The sequence below is a fragment of the Sphaeroforma arctica genome (assembly GCF_001186125.1).
Source record: "Sphaeroforma arctica JP610 unplaced genomic scaffold supercont1.520, whole genome shotgun sequence".
Classification (NCBI taxonomy): Eukaryota; class Ichthyosporea; order Ichthyophonida; genus Sphaeroforma; species Sphaeroforma arctica.
The window spans coordinates 23,961-40,496 of NW_014040038.1; the positions used below are offsets into that span (position 1 = coordinate 23,961).

The 16,536-nt window shown below is 43.1% G+C and overlaps 4 protein-coding genes across 4 annotated transcripts; all 4 read right to left on the bottom strand.

Annotated features, from left to right (window-relative positions):
* Positions 1-679: 679 nt before the first annotated feature.
* On the bottom strand, positions 680-1,783 carry SARC_06923 (hypothetical protein; the record flags this gene model as incomplete). The annotated part of the gene is made up of 1 exon (XM_014299148.1): positions 680-1,783. One exon carries the CDS (start codon positions 1,781-1,783, stop codon positions 680-682), a length of 1,104 nt encoding a protein of 367 aa, XP_014154623.1.
* Positions 1,784-2,030: 247 nt separating this feature from the next.
* Positions 2,031-2,820, bottom strand: SARC_06924 (hypothetical protein; the record flags this gene model as incomplete). Its single annotated transcript, XM_014299149.1, has 2 exons — positions 2,031-2,578; positions 2,739-2,820. 2 exons carry the CDS (start codon positions 2,818-2,820, stop codon positions 2,031-2,033), a joined length of 630 nt encoding a protein of 209 aa, XP_014154624.1.
* Positions 2,821-2,960: 140 nt separating this feature from the next.
* On the bottom strand, positions 2,961-3,715 carry SARC_06925 (hypothetical protein; the record flags this gene model as incomplete). Its single annotated transcript, XM_014299150.1, has 2 exons — positions 2,961-3,514; positions 3,619-3,715. The coding sequence occupies 2 exons, from the start codon at positions 3,713-3,715 to the stop codon at positions 2,961-2,963; spliced, it is 651 nt and encodes a 216-aa protein (XP_014154625.1).
* A 7,027-nt stretch (positions 3,716-10,742) lies between these two features.
* SARC_06926 (hypothetical protein) lies at positions 10,743-15,960 on the bottom strand. Its single transcript, XM_014299151.1, has 7 exons — positions 15,859-15,960; positions 15,505-15,667; positions 14,987-15,089; positions 13,735-13,875; positions 12,573-12,706; positions 11,795-11,914; positions 10,743-11,200 (listed from the first exon to the last, which is right to left on the bottom strand). The coding sequence occupies exons 2-7, from the start codon at positions 15,637-15,639 to the stop codon at positions 11,039-11,041; spliced, it is 795 nt and encodes a 264-aa protein (XP_014154626.1). The 5' UTR covers positions 15,640-15,667; positions 15,859-15,960; the 3' UTR covers positions 10,743-11,038.
* Positions 15,961-16,536: the final 576 nt, after the last annotated feature.

Here is a 16,536-nt window from a genome sequence, read left to right on the forward strand (position 1 = left end):
CTATAATATGCAGACCCGTATACGTTGCAAAGACCTGTACGTTGTCCTTGGTCGTCTCCTTGACCATCTCGTACTGGCCAATGCCATTGAACGCCGTCAAGGATTCCTCAGCTCGGTGCCCCGGCGGCATTAACGTGATGATTTCCATGCTGTACATCGGCTTGACCAAATTGGCTCTCTTACGGGGTGTATGTTGAGCGGTACTTGTCGGAACATGGGTATGAGTGCCAGCCGAGGCGGACGATTGGCGGCGGCTCAGTACGCGTATACATGCCGTGGTCATAAATTGCCACTGCAGCATGTAGTACATACTACCCAGGTCCCCAAGTTTAGAACTCGGCGCTTATGAGTCTTCGTCTTGAGCTGATACATATATATCTGGATGTACATATTCAAGTCGTCGAACCCTCTGGGCAAGTTGCCGTTAGGTGGGACAATGAGCTTGCCACATGCGATTACGGTGTAGTCGCCATTACGGGGCGTTGGGCAACTCGTTCCAGTAATTGACACACTAGCATAGTATCGCTTCTCGGCTAGGGAGTGCTTGATACTTGAGTTAGCCGGCAAATTATTCTCGTCAACGGGAAATCGGTGTGACCAGCTGTAATCCAACTTGTTGAGCGCAGTAAAGTTACCATGGGCTCGGAGCGGTCCAAGTCATCGGGTGCCACGGCATGTATCAGGCCACGACACTTATGACTATAGGGGTTGTATCTGGTCGCTTAATACGGCCTTTGGTCCAGAAGTTCTTAGAGATGAGCTCATTGCGCCATGTGGAACGTCTCAGATCGGCTATGTCCTTCATCCACCCGTGGCACAGACAGTACATAGGCCTCATATCGACGTACCTTTTCCATGTCCCAACCAAGTTGGGGTATGTCTTGGAGTCAGTTAGGGTCCGATATGAATCGCGGCACGTATCTAGTAGCATCTTGGCGCTTGGTGTATTGGGGATCGGCTTCCCCCGTTTGTACCTGTTCATCATGCTATCAAACTGCGACATATCGGTCCACACTTCCGTGACATCTAGGCCTTCCATTGGCGGTGGCCGCGGTATAAGAGACATGATAGACTCGGTCATGAGGTCCAACACAATGACCAGACGTGCCAGATATAACATGACGGATCGGTTTATACCGAACAGGTCCCAGATATTCGCGGTCGCCTTGATGAGCCAGTTGGCGTAATAACGGACGTCCAAAACATCCTTCTCATGGTCCACATTCTCAAATAGACTGATCGTCGACCTTGTGTTGTTCTTTGGGCCCGTAGTAATGTGTACTGTCCGGAGACGGTCGAATTCCGTAATGGTCGTATCGGGGTCCCTGGAGCGCAGTATAGTCAACTCCTGCACCATACGATCCAAGTGCTTGGCCATAATAGTACTTGTGATGGATCGATTAATGGCCTTAAACTTGGCCACGTTGAAGCGCAGGAATACGAACCTGTCACCCTCGTTCCCACCACTACCACCACCACCATTACCAACGGTCTCATGATCTGAATCGTCAGTACCATCGTGGACGCCTAGTTGGGTCAAGTTGTTCCCATCTACATAGTCCAGATTCAATCGTCCAGCCACAATGCCCCGTATCTGCATATCGGACACCGATACAGGGTCGCCACAGGTCAGCTTAAACTCTTGGAGTGCCTTCTTTTGGAACGCCACCTTATCGTACACGCTCTGAATACGGCGTTCTGGACAAAACTGCTGGGCGTGACGCGTTGGCCATATATACCAGACCCTTGACCAGCTTGGATATACACGTCTCGTATATGACATGGAACTTTTGCTCACGGGTAGTGGGGTTTAGAATATACTCTAAGATAGACACACTGGATGGAGTCCGATCACACCAAGTTGAGACTCTTGATATCAAACTCCTTTTTGGTACTCTGCTTACCAATATACCGTTTGCGGGATATCATAAGGAACCTGTCATATAGCCTGTTTTCATATTTTAGGCAGATATGTGGCCGGTCCAATTGTTTCGTAATGTATTTGGCCAATTCCCTGGCCTGGTCTTCGATCAAAGTTCGATTGATCCCGGATTGGGAACAAAATACAAAGATCGAATCCGTATCGCCGAAATGACCTCAAAGTCATACTCTGAATCTTTAGTCAATTGGACTATGGTATCAACCAGATTACGGCCCTTGGCGGTGATGGCAGCGCCCACATACGGGAAAGCTATACGATTCCAGCCCCTGGCCCGATTGAACAGTTGCCCATATATCTCATTAGCGCATACCTTGTAGGCCAACTGCTGTGCAATATACATGACCTTCATGGTCTTCACCTTGGGGTTGCCGATCATATGTTCTTCAATCCGGCGGTCGTTCAGGTCTGCATACTTTGCCCGTGCGACCTTGCGCCGTTCAAGAAAACGGGTCATCATGTGCAGAATGTCACCCTGTAGCTTCTGATCAAATCCCTCTATAAGGTCGCCCTGGGTCACGAACCATTCTATATCGAGATTATTCATGTTCATGTCTGCGCCAGTATTATTGGCACCACCGGTTGGAAGTGATTCTGGTTGCTGAGAAGTTGTCGTTGTCGTTGTCGTTGTCGTTGTCACTGACCCAGATGTAGACGTAGATGTTCACTGACCCAGATGTAGACGTAGATGTAAGCGTAGATGTAGATGTAGATGTAGATGTAGATGTAGATGTATCGACATAGTTGTAATGTTTGCTGGGGCACATGTTGTAACCCATAATGATGGACGGATACATACTGGCAAAGTCCTCATATATCCCGACCTTTGGTTCCAATACTTTGCCACCCTTGATACCTTTGCCGTTGTACTTGGGCACCATCTCGGTCGGGTCATGGGAAAATGCAATGCCCGGTTCCATACATGTGTAGGCAATTCAGTCGTGTACGGACGAATTCATCCCACACCCAAATTGGCGCGAGAATGAACTCTTGTAGGCAGCCGCGCGCATGTAGAACTTCGTTATGTAATGCTGGTCTGTAGCAATTCGGACCACCAACTGGCGTCTTGCATACAGTACTCGGTCGTTTTCCAATACAAGTCAGGATCCGTGGCCTTCAAAAAGTTGGCACGGTACGTCTCCGAATATGTCATATCAAACTTACCCCCAAGATTCAGGTGCTTGGCCGTGTTCAGCTTGTCGTCGGGCAAGTTAGTCAAACGCTCGGTGTCCAACTTGTACACGTCGAAATGGCCCACTGATCGAAGACGGATCTCCCCAAACTCATTATCGTAGTACCAGTTACGACTATAGTACTTCTTCAACAGGTCCTCCTTGTCATTCAGGGCCCGGGACATCCATACCCAATCAAAGTTCTGCGAATTATATCCCAGACGTACACGTGTCTCGCACTGGTTAAGGCTATTAAGGTATCCCACAACCATATCGGCCTCTGAATCATAGTCAAAGTACTTTACCCTCAACTTGGAGCTCTGAACGTCAAAGTCGAAATCGGGGTCCGTACACATCGAGTCAACCACTAGTACCTCATCTTCGTCTTCGTCTTCTTGTCCATCTTTTTTGTAGATGTAGATGTAGATGTAGATGTAGATGTATCGACATAGTTGAAATGGTTGCTGGGGCACATGTTGTAACCCATAATGATGGACGGATACATACTGGCAAAGTCCAGGGTCATAACGTTCTCATATATCCCGACCTTTGGTTCCAATACTTTGCCACCCTTGATACCTTTGCCGTTGTACTTGGGCACCATCTCGGTCGGGTCATGGGAAAATGCCGAATAATCTCTGTAGCTTCCTGTATACACGTGCGCTAGCATCTCCCAAGTGACCATCCCGGCCAGGAATCCATTCAATACGTTGTTTGACCTTGTCGAACGTTGAAATCGAGTGTCAAGCCTAGTAGATTTCGTCTTAACTTCATCCGGTGTTAGCTCAGTGGATAACACTGTCACCTCCTTAGCACATATCGCAGGCAATAGTCGATGAACTCCTAGCAGTCGTTTCAACAATACACTACAGGATTTCTTGCCCACCTCAGGTACCAGTTTAGTAGTAGGTCCATTCGTCGTGGTTAAAAAAAAGTATCTAATTTGAGTTCAGTTAACAGCGTAATAATGTAATAAATACAGTCGCTCGGTCATTCAAAAATGTAGTCAACTCTGAGTATAGCTTAGCAAAAAGTGTCAAATCTGAATAAGTGAATTCAGTCAGAAGTGCCGTTATTTAACGGCGCACCTGCTGTATTTATTAATCACGTTCCTGATCTTCTTCAGCCGCGGATAAAAAATAATAATATCCGTACCTATATTTTCGGTCTCGTAGTTACTAGGTTATGTTGTCATCAAGTAAGTCATCGTTTTCTCTCTTTTAATTTCCATAATGTTCTATCCGATCCAGTCCTTTAGTCCGGTACTAAAATAAGAGGAAATACTCTAAATGTACAGGGCCTATATGGTAAAGTCACTAAATGTACATACCGATTTACGTGTACATTTTCTAATTGCTCAATTAAATTCGCTTAGTGTGATATTCAATTCCTTTCTCAAACTTATGGTCCTTCCGTGACAATGGCAATCATCATGTTGCCCTTGCAGGTTCATCAGCGCTTCTGGCAAATATATACCGTAAAATATGGGGCGCCTTGGGCTTCGCAGCAATACAACATTGCTACCGTTTTAAACCAACTCGTTGCTTTTGCCGCTATATTTACGATAGTATACCCCTTTCCTTCAATCGTATTTTCAGTTATTTTGCGAGCATTACCGATCACTCTTTAACATTGTATACCATTCATGGTGAAAGTCTATTGGTATATACCGACTTCGACTGGGTTCGTTGTCTTCACTCGCGTTAATGCCTATATACTGCAAGTTGGAGCTCTGAATTGGCTGAATACATCGCCACATCAGAGACATCCTGTAACATTGCATGGTTGCTAATTATCACGTGGACACTTACTCAGATAATGTAGCTCAATTTTCATTCGGTGACTGTTTTAGTGTTTGAGAGTGACTGATAAGATACGACTAAAGGAAACAATAGACCTCTTCTCAAGTTTAGCTAAGCAAAAGTCTTGGCTGTCGGAGTCGTATTGAGTTGTTTCTTTGCTAGACTCAGATTCTACTTGAGTGCTTCTCCCACACGCGGGATCCCAGTATCCTTTATAGGTATTGTCGCTGTTTTTCTGATGACTCTAATATCAGTAATACTGGATCCGGACCCAAAATTCAGTGTTTGGTAGTCCTGTGGTTTTGAAATCTGGAACGGCTTTTCTGATATTCTAGTGCCTCGATGGTACAGCTCCAACTTTGCACGTCTGAGCTTGTGAAGTGGTGGAAAATGACATCTCATGGTACCAATATTTTTTGAACTTGATGCTTTAATACAGGGAAAATACTGTTCTCTAGGCGATTAAGATGGAAACCTGCCACCATTATTTATTGTTATAAACTATTTACCTTGCTATTAACCTAAGTTAAGACCCGACTGTACAACTCGCAACCCATAGCATGCTACAAGGCAAGGGATGTATTTCTTTTCGTATTAGTGAAACTGATTTAATTTTCCGCCTCATGTGATTCCTGTCGTTCGCTGTTCGTTCTTCAGTGCTCATTTATGCTTGCTTCTTCAGTCTGGTCTACCTTCGCTCGCGCGTTGTCGGAAAAGTGTAAAACCATCAGCGCCTGCTATGTCTGCTTCATGTGTCCTATTGCGCTCTCTATCTGTCTATAGCAGTAAGTACTCCTGGGTGGGATCCATCGCCTCGGTTGGATGGCCGATGGTTTAAAGAATTGTGATTCTTCAGTTGGTGGTATTTGACTATTGGGAACGAATTCTTCTAAGGCGTTGGCCATTTATGAGTCCGATTAGTTCTGGGCTTTAGTCTCATCAAGGTTACAGACAAGATACCCGTTGCCCTTTTTGCTTCCTATTTTGTATGGACCGCCATATGGTGCTGTCAATATACTTATTTCACCTTGATAGCGAGCCAATACAATATCCCCTTCATGGATGTTTACACACTACTTTTGGTATGTGCGGTTGTATACAGCGCACAGCTTTTTTTAGTATTGGGGGATTAGGGTTTGTCTGATAGACTCCTCTTGATTTTCCAATCATTTTTCCCATGGCACTGTTGTGCCCGGTGCGTTTACTGGTGTAATATAACCCGTTAATTGATTTCGTCTGCATCCAATGTACACATTTGATCGAGGTGTTTAATGTCATTTTGATGCACGTAGAGTGTGGCCCGTTTGTATGAATGAAAATCGTGAGCACCAATTACCGGGATTCTGGGGATCATACCACAAAACAACTCTTATCCACTTGCATCACAAACAGCAAGCCTAAAATCTCAACTAGCGCCTACTTCAGAAATCGTGAGCACCAATTACCGGAATTTTGGGGATCATACCACAAACAACTCTAGCCATTTGCATCACGAACAGCAAGCCTAAAATCTCAACTAGCGCCTACTTCAGTAATTGTAAATCAAGATCCAATCAAGCCACCTCTGGGGCGAATTTCAAATCTAAAAATTGTCGTTGCACTACAAGACAACGTGAGACCTGCCGAAGAAAGAATATCCACAAGGATAGTTCCAAACTCAGGCTTTATAGAGGATATTTCTTTCTCAAAGGGACCAACCAAAGACTCGTGTACTGCCAACAGCTATTACAACGAAGAGAAGGACACCGTACACGATAAATTTTTACGCATCGACGGTTGGTACAACTTTGCCATATACCAACTAAAGCAAATCCAACAGAACGTGCACACAGGCGAACTTTAACGGGCAGCGCTCATTGATCTTATCGTTGATCTACTACGCGACTTCAAATTTACGTTAGACCTCAAGAAATTACGCGGTAGTAAGGGTGAAAACTTTGCCGCCCTACTAAAACATCCGACATACAAATTTAATCAATTCGACCCATTGCTACAGAAACTGTACGACAATTAAGTGAACAAGCAACATGAACTAGCTATAGTTCATTCATACAAAAACAGAAAGCAAACAACGACAAGGCCGCCCGTGAAAAGGAAGGGGAGGACAAATCTGCGAAGCTTTAAGTTGGATAACATATTAAAGACTTCGCACTCATTCGGTCAGCCCCAACATACAATGCGCCACAAAATGAGGGGTGTGGAAAGTTTTAGTTCAGTGTCTAAATCACATGGTAGTAATCATAGACCTGAAGAACAGGGTTTGAGCGACGGCGAAAATAGTTCAGATGACGACCTCGATCTGTTCCGTCATTTCCACAATTAAAGGAAAATTCCTCTCAAACTGTGGCGCTCTTACCTGGGAGTACTACAATGGGCTGCGTTTGCAGTACACAACATCCGACCCTTCTTGGCGAAGATACAGCAGGGTGTGCAGCTGACACATCCGAAAGTCAGACTGTCGGTTCTTTATTCAAGAAAGTGAGGAAGCTAAACACATCACTGACAAATTTCGACGTCGTGCGATCTGACTTCAGGAGCCGAGCGCAGGACTGACTGGGGACGCATCGAAGATAGATCTTGGTGCGACCCTATACACTCAAGGCCAGACCTATACGTTCGCTGGCCAATGGGACCAGAGCTAGGCGAAGTGGCCGATCGCTGTCCTGGAATTACGAACACTAGTTCTGTTAATGACAGATTCCTCGACAGCCATGCATGGCCCCCGGAAGCGACGGAGTCCTTCCAAATTGATGAACTCTCAATTACGAAACCTTGCACTGATCTGCCATACCAAGGAGACCAATTGGCTCACAGCGCTAGCATACCCGCCAAAGAAGCAGAATGTAACAGCGAATTAACTTAGTCGAAGGAAAAATCTCCTTCGGGTTTCTTGGACTATCAGGTCGCCGGAAATCCTGACCGCCCGAAGTCCTCGTGGGTCAAGTGATAAAGAAACAGGGCAGGAAGGAAGCCGAGGGAGTATTCAATCTTGCCCTTTTGGACAGCAGCAATCTGGTGGGGGAGCCTGATGGCCCATGCAAAAAAAGACTCGTATACCGAGCTGTCAACTGTGACAAACTTCCAATAAAGATTCGAAGCTAAACGCATCACCAACTGATGGGGCCCAAGTGGAATGTGTCAGATGAAGTAGGGGTCACAAACCTCTACGCGATATACCGGTCGCCCATAGACAAATAGTATTGAAGCCTCCGAAGACCCTCAATCGGTTGAGATATTATTTGAACGGTTATAGCAAGGCCTGAGTGCTAGACCAAACTCTAATGAACATGTGGAGAATAGTTCGAAGTTTTCGGATGACCGCGCACCACTTCGTCTCAACCTTTAACACAGCTTTTAAATATATAGTATACATCAACAGTATCATAATAAGGGATAATAACATATATTTCAATTTATAATTTTTTTTGTCTTCATAACAGACTTCGTATTCGTTGGAGAGGTTCTGGGTAAATTGAAGGGAAGTTAAGATGATTAAACTGCCGCGAGAAGCTCGGGGCGAGTGATGTAACGATGGAAGACATACGGTGCGTTAGTTCACGGCGATGTATACGGAATACCTCAACCATTGGGTGAGAACTAAAACCTGTGTGCCATTGCGTGGAATAAAGCTGGCCCACACTCGTTGTGGTAATATGGGCTGAGCCAGTCTGCGATATTTTGAACGTGATACCAAGAAGGGTGAGGTTGTCGTTCGCAATTCTTTTTTGAAGCGAAGTTGGAGGCTGCCCGATACTACACCACACAACTGATGTATTTGCGATATCCTGGCTAGCCATAGCGGGAAGTATCATAGGTAGTACGTGCTACTACTGATCTAGTTATGATGTATTGCGTGGAATAAAGCTGGCCCACACTCGTAGTGGTAATCTGGGCTGAGTCAGTCTGAGATATTTTGAACGTGATACCAAGAAGGGTGAGGTTGTCGTCCGCGATTCTGTTTTGGAGCGAAGTTGGAGGCTGCCCGATACTGTACCACACAACTGATGTATTTGAGATATCCTGGCTAGCCATAGCGGGAAGTATCACAGGTGGTACGTGCTACGGCTGGTCTAGTTGTGATGCGGATGCTATTACAGCCAACCTACATCAAAGTCTATGGGTGGCTGGTTGAATTCTTCTCGAAGATTGTCATGTCACGTTTTTCATTCTACCTCGATGAAAACTCTCTGCGAACACCGACCTTGTCGGATGATTATCACGCATATTTTCCATGCCCACATCGGCTATATGCCGTATTTATTTTTGGTGTACAAAACTACCGCTCTTTGGTCTTGTAAACAATGCTCGACGGTGTATGTTGTCCTTTATTTATATTCTGCATTGGTGCGATTTCCGATACATATAAACGGTGGTATCCATTTTTTTTTGTTCTTTAATCTAGAGGTGGCGGGTTTTGCAAACGGTGCCACGCCGCGAGCCTGCTTATTATGAAGCGGATATTGCAAGACTCCTGAACTTGGCTTGATAGATAATCTGGGCCAACGTTATATACCAGGTGTTTATGAGCTGCACAAAGACATCCGTGTCTAACATATGTCAAAGTAAACATCTATTTCTTACAAACATTAGGTATGTGGTTGGACGCAAAGTACAACAATTGATATAGGAACCCTTTTGAATACATAACCCTAGTCCGCGTACAATACATTTCAAAGCGGACTCTATTCACGCGAGAAATTGCGGTACTCTACACATCTATTTTGTATATTACAAACAATACAATTAAACGGGCCCTGTACATTCCTATCACACGGATGCACTGATTGAAATGAGACGTGATCCTGCGTTGGATGAATTAAACTGTATCTTTTTAAAAGGCATGCCGTTACTATTGGAAGAATTCCGGATCTCCACTTCACAAATGTAATATATAATACCCTGTGGCATAGGTTGCAGACATTGATGACAGCCAAATACAGGATAGTTACACCGTCCAGGAGGTTGTCTGAAAAGTATATTATACTCAGGCGGCGGCTACTGGTATATATGTCTGCAAAGTAAGTTTCAACGCCATGTATGTCTATTGCGCAAGTTGTACCTCCGGTACAAGAACTTTTGCCACAGATTCCTTAATAGTCAATTTTTGAAGTCATCTAATAGTGGATAGTAATAAATAAATAGTCACCTATTCTTTCCAAATAAAAGCAGCATGAGGATCAATGAAGTGCGGGTGTCTATAGGCTTAACATTATCCTTGCGCTACAGCTCTTTGTCTGTGAAATGATGTCAGCAAATCTATTTTTTTTCCCCAACAGCCTGATTGTCAACGTGTGGATTATTTCATACTATTGATGATAACAACATCGCATCTCATACTGATTTACTACATATTTTTTACCTTCACTTACCGGATGATCGCACATTGTGAGGCTGAAGGCTGACTACATAGCTAGATAAGCGATGAGTTGCTATTCGTTCTTCAGACACCAATGACCGATTGGGTTGGACTTGGGGTTAATTGCTGTAGTGGCCAGGATTTGGGTCGTCAAAATCGGACCAAAAGTATCTGGACTGGATAATTTTCTCACAATATAGACCCTATTTTCTAGTCGTCGTGTATTGCATTTTGGATGCAACATATTGCTAGCTATAATCGCTTCTGAAAACGTCAAATATAGACAGGCAGTTGAACGACAGTTTCAATTGAAATTTTGACTTCAAATAGTCCTATTTGGTGAGAGGAACGCAGACTACAAACTCGGTTTCATATCTTCATCGAAATGGCAAAGAAAACAGTACGACACTGAAGTGTGCGGTGAAGCAAGTACACCCGTTAAACTAGAAAATAAGATACACAAAGCGAAAGCATATGCTTGTAATCAGCTGCACGCGGTCGCGAACATCAAGTAGATTTTATTAATATTATTTGTATACTATAATTCTTTGCTGTTGAATTTTTTTGTGGATGCAAGGCAAAAGCTGTAAGGATGCCTAGACAATTGAACCATCTCCTATGTATCAACGATTGGTTTGCTATCCCGTGTCGTCTAAGTGTAGCAGGTTTGCCCACAAGGACAACGATTTGGCAACATCCACACGTCCATGCGGTGGTCAAATATAATTAAGGTAAGGTCCGATAGTTGCCTGGCATGCAGCCATGTTAATTAATGCTGACTCGCATTGAACTCTTTCTGTTCTGTAGTCTGATTGAGAGCATTTGAATTAAACTCGCGCGCAGCCGCCGCACTCTCATCCTCGTCACTATCATCGTCGTCAATCAAATTCAGCTGAGCCATGGACAGCTTGGGTGATTTGGGTGGTTGAACCTGATAAGAAATCGCAAGACAAATAAAGTGAGGTGTTAGAGATTGCTATAGTAGCCTGTTAGAGGTTGCTATCCTAGCCAGTGTGAGATGCAAACGGAGTTTGTTCAGCGCGAGTGTCCCTAACAGCGTGCGCAACATGCTGCTTGCTGTATATCTTACCCCCCCCAACGCTCGGTCAGCATCAGGTGAAATATTATCTCTCCATTTTATTCTAGTTTACTTATAAGAACAAAAAACTTTTAACCCACACAAGGAGTAGAATATGTTTCTATACTAATAGCAAAACGTAACGTACATGACCGGCTCCTGCGTAACATATTGATACAGAGTATATGCAAAAGTGCTAGGTTACACATTATTAAAAAAGAAATCATATTTTATCGGCGGACGCTTCTAACATGAATAACAACGTAGCCAACCCTAGGACAATCTATTAACAGCAGCCCAGGAGGCACACACTGTATCTCATGATCTAGTGAAACAACTCGTCCCATCTAGAATTATTCAAATCTGAAGATGTTAAAACACCTGTAAACCTCGAGCTCAAGTACAGAAGAAAACCAGTGCGGAACAAGCTACTAAACACACACACACCTTATCCACTTTGACAGGGGCGGGCGCAGAGTCGTCGCCAAAAGATCTGCGAATGGCAAGATCTCGGGCCTTTTTGTAGTACAAGCCTAGTTTACCCCAGTCAAGTATATCGGACAGACGCTACAGACAAGGAATACGAGTATGAGTGGAGCTATGAGCATAAGCGTCAGCATGATGTTTGGGCTTAGTACAGGCGTTGTATGATTCTCTCGCGTTTCTCGGCTGTGCAATTTAAATTGTACCTATACAACGTGACGTGACATTCGCGCCAGTTCAGGGAATTGGTGTGATCCTCGTGTACGTCTGGGCTGTAGTTGGTAGGGCGCTCAGCACCTCATATTAACCGAAACCATAACAAGTCTCAATGAGTCCATTTGGGAAGTACTACGAGGAGTGTATGCGATACTTTGCGCCGAAATGTATTGTGCTACCTGTACGGATCCCTCCCACCGTCAAAGTGTCCTAGTATGATACTTGAATCTGCCTTCAAACGAAGGTGCACTAACGGAAGTATGGTTGATTGCGACAGAAATAGGTACAGTTCAGGATGAATAGGGCTTTAGGAATGGGAAAACGTGCCGTATACGTACACATACTAAAGGAAGGATACGTATAACATTGAACCATATCGCATCAGCCTATCTGTGCAAGTCGCAAAATATTGTGTACCTAAACTACACTGACACAAAACTCCAAGTTCAAACACACACTAAACATATTACTCATCCTAAAGTAGGTAAAAACTGATGAACAGAATCCACTCCCACCTTTTACCCACCTCATTCCGATTCCTGAGTTGGATTCGCTGACGCTGCTCCATGACGGTGAAATCATACATAAAGTCTACCAACTGATTTGCCGACTCGTCAGGTGATTTGAACCGGCGGTCAACTACATAGATACCGTATGATTCTGCACAGTAAACGTATATAAGACCATAAAGTAGTGAGTAGGAGCAGCAATATGTACATATATACTGTATGATTCTGCACAATAAACGCAGCCAAAAAACCATAGAGTATTGAATAGAGCGCAGGAGAAGTAACATGTACATAACTACCGCACACACATCTGCACAGCAAACGCAGCCAAAAAACCATAGAGTAGTGAATAGAGCGAAGGAGCAACAATACTCACATAGCTACCGTACGAATCTGTACAATAAACGTATTTATTTTAGTGCTATATTTATTCATGCACATCTTAAACGGTGTAAATAGGTTGGAGGCGTAATAAAAAACAAACAAACAAATACCGTATAATGCTGAATAATAAACGGATGCGAAGACCGTCAAAGCTAAGCGAGAATGATGCCGGCGCAATATATTATTCGAATCGTGCACGCTACAGTACAATAAACGTACCAATTCTTCTCAAGGGGTTGTGTACAAGAACACCTGCATATAGCACAATAAACATAAACGTAATTGGACTAGACAAAAGAGATCGGGTATGCTGACGACCTAGTTTCATACAGAAATAGCGCACGCGACTACATTCAAAGAGAGTCAAGCGCATTTTAGAACATATGCATGCCGTGATATCGAATTTAGCATAAATTAAATCAAGAATGATATTGATCCATGCAGAAGCCAATATCTGAACGGGCATAAACGGAAAGCAAGAAGTATCTTTGTGACATACCTGGCCCAGGTGTGTAGTTTTCTTCAAATAGACTGATATGTTTATATGAAGAAATGCATTACATATATATATATACATATACGTATATAGATATATACATACGTATATATATAACATAATAATATAATAATATAACAATATATATACATCTATACCTATACATACATATCCATAGAAACATACAAATGCACACGCACGCATATACGCACACATATACGCACGCATATACGCACACACACATTTATTTATACATGAATTTGAATCCATAACAAGCATAGGGTGATAAAGTGACATACCCGGTTCGTGGACGTGTTCCTCCATAAATAGACCGAAACCCGACAAGTTGGACGTGATAGAAGGCACTCCCATGACTGTGCATTCCGCCGGTGTGTAGCCCCACGGTTCGTAGTATGAAGGAAACACTCCCATATGACACCCTAAATACGGTTAGTAAGCAAACAATAACATTCGCATAAGATTAAAATAAGAACATATGCCCTAACCAGCCGACTCTCATAGTATAGCTATAAATAAATCCTGGTCATTTTAAGTAAGTAACTCCCAGGATGAATGCGGCACGATTTTATGCTACCTCGTGTCCACAAAGTCCAATTACTACTACTACTTTGCCTGATCGAGTAGGACAAAGTCAAATTACTATTACTCCTTTGCCTGATCGAGTAAGACAAAGTCAAATTACCACTACTACTTGGCCTGATCGAGTAGGACAAAGTCAAATAACCACTACTACTTGGCCTGATCGAGTAGGACAAAGTCAAATAACCACTACTACTTGGCCTGATCGAGTAGAGCCAAAGTGCACTCCTAAAAACATTGTGCACAATGCCAACTCACGGAACGATCCCACTGGGGGTAGTGTTGTATGTAGTCGTGTACACACACACACACACACACACACACACATATATATATATGTATATACACACATACATATATTCAGCCATAATACACACACACATACATACATACATACATACATACATACGCATACACACACACACACAAACATACATACACACACGCAAATATAGATATAGATATAGATATATATATCCCGCGTCCTGATTTATCGTCGGAGATTATATCATTCGGGCGTAACCTATTGCTTCATTATAAATCAGCCATCACAGTAAAAGGTACGAAGCTATGCTATAGCACCACGTAACTCCTTCAACTGATATGCAATACTTATCGACTAGGTTATAAATACTCAGCTCATACAATATTTAAGAATAGGTTGTATTTATTCATCAATGTTCCAATGAACGACAGGCGTGCGTAGCAACCAACTAGACGCTCTGCCCCTAGCAACGCGCAGTGAACAACGTGTGATGTAAACACATTTGTATGCCACACGTTCTTATTCGAACATAACTATAAAAACCACTAATTAACTATGAACCAAGCATACATACCTCGAACAAACAGAGATATAAAAACCACTAATTAATTATGAACCAAGCATACATACCTCGAACAAACAGAAATATAAAAACCACTAATTAATTATGAACCAAGCATACATACCTCGAACAAAGTCATCGTAGTCTAATGGCAGTAGGGGTGATGTGGACTTGACAAACTCTGGATGGAAGATCACCTTAACTCGGTCGTCTTTTCTATTGAGTAGCTGAAGCATACACAAACACAGGATATAAGATAAGAGAGCCTATTGTTAGGAAATACACACACAGACGTTTATAATACCAAAAATGAAATGGAAATTATATAATACGTTCACACATATGGAAAGACAAATTCTGCGGGATGGTCTAAAATATGTTATTCTTGGAGTCCCACTAGCAAAATATTCATTCGGTACACCACGTTAAATTTATACAATATGAGTATATATACAGACACAGACACAGACTCAGAAACATATATACATACATACATATATACATGAATACATACATACACAAACTTATATAATCTCGAAGCCAGTACGTTGAGCGAACTACCGATAAGCAAGAAGAAACTCTCGATCTTAATTTCTGCAAGGACTTCATCAGACACAGACACAGACACAGACACAGACACACCTGACATTTCCTCAGCGCATTCATGACATCGTCTTTGGCATCGTTGATAAGGTTGTGCGTGACCACAGGTGGGTCTGAGCTACGCTGCATGGCATACAGACACTTCTTCATACGCAACTCGTCTTGTCGCGTCATAATCTGATCTTTGGGGGTGATTTCGCCTCTGTTTGTGTGTGCACAAGACATGGTAGAAAATTCAGGGTGTGTGTGCGTATGTTTCGGCTATGACTTGAGGATTTAGAGTGAATGTACGCAGTTTGCTACAGTGCAATTTGGCTTGCCGCGTCATAACGTCCTCTTTTCTGTGAGGGAGCATTCGCCTGTTTATATGATATAAAGCACAATAGTATATACCTCCAGCTCTTAACCTCGTGATCAAGTGTGTGGCTGTATATTTAGGGGTGGATGTACGCAGCAGTTTCTTCCAGTAAAACTCGTCTTTCTCTCTCTCTCGCGTGTACGGGAAGCAAATTAGAGATGAACAAGCGTACACAGGCACCGCTGTACGCTTGATAGAGAACAAATATTGAAGACTCCAATTCTCTTAGCACAGTATGTCTTGTGTCCACTTTGGGAAGGTAGAGTCTCTGTACAGATGCGCATTAAGTCTAATAGGAAGTTCAAAGAGTATACTCTTCTGCCCCAGAACACCATCACCTCGGAACCAATCGTATCTTGCGGACGCTAAGAAACAAACAAACAAACATACAACACACACACACACGCACACGCACATATATATAGTCACATGCACAGACACATGCACAGCATAAATATACACTCGTGTATTTCAATAAAAACAAAACACCTGATAATGCATAGGTATACCTAAAAGAGAACTGGAACTCAATCGCATCTTTCAGAATCTTCAATACACAGTATATACACGCGCATGCACACAACACACACACACAAACACACAAACATATATATATACCTATATACAAATACACTTAGTTACACAATTAAACAGTACGAAATACATGACTGTACACATATATATTCACACAGACACAGACACAGACATATATA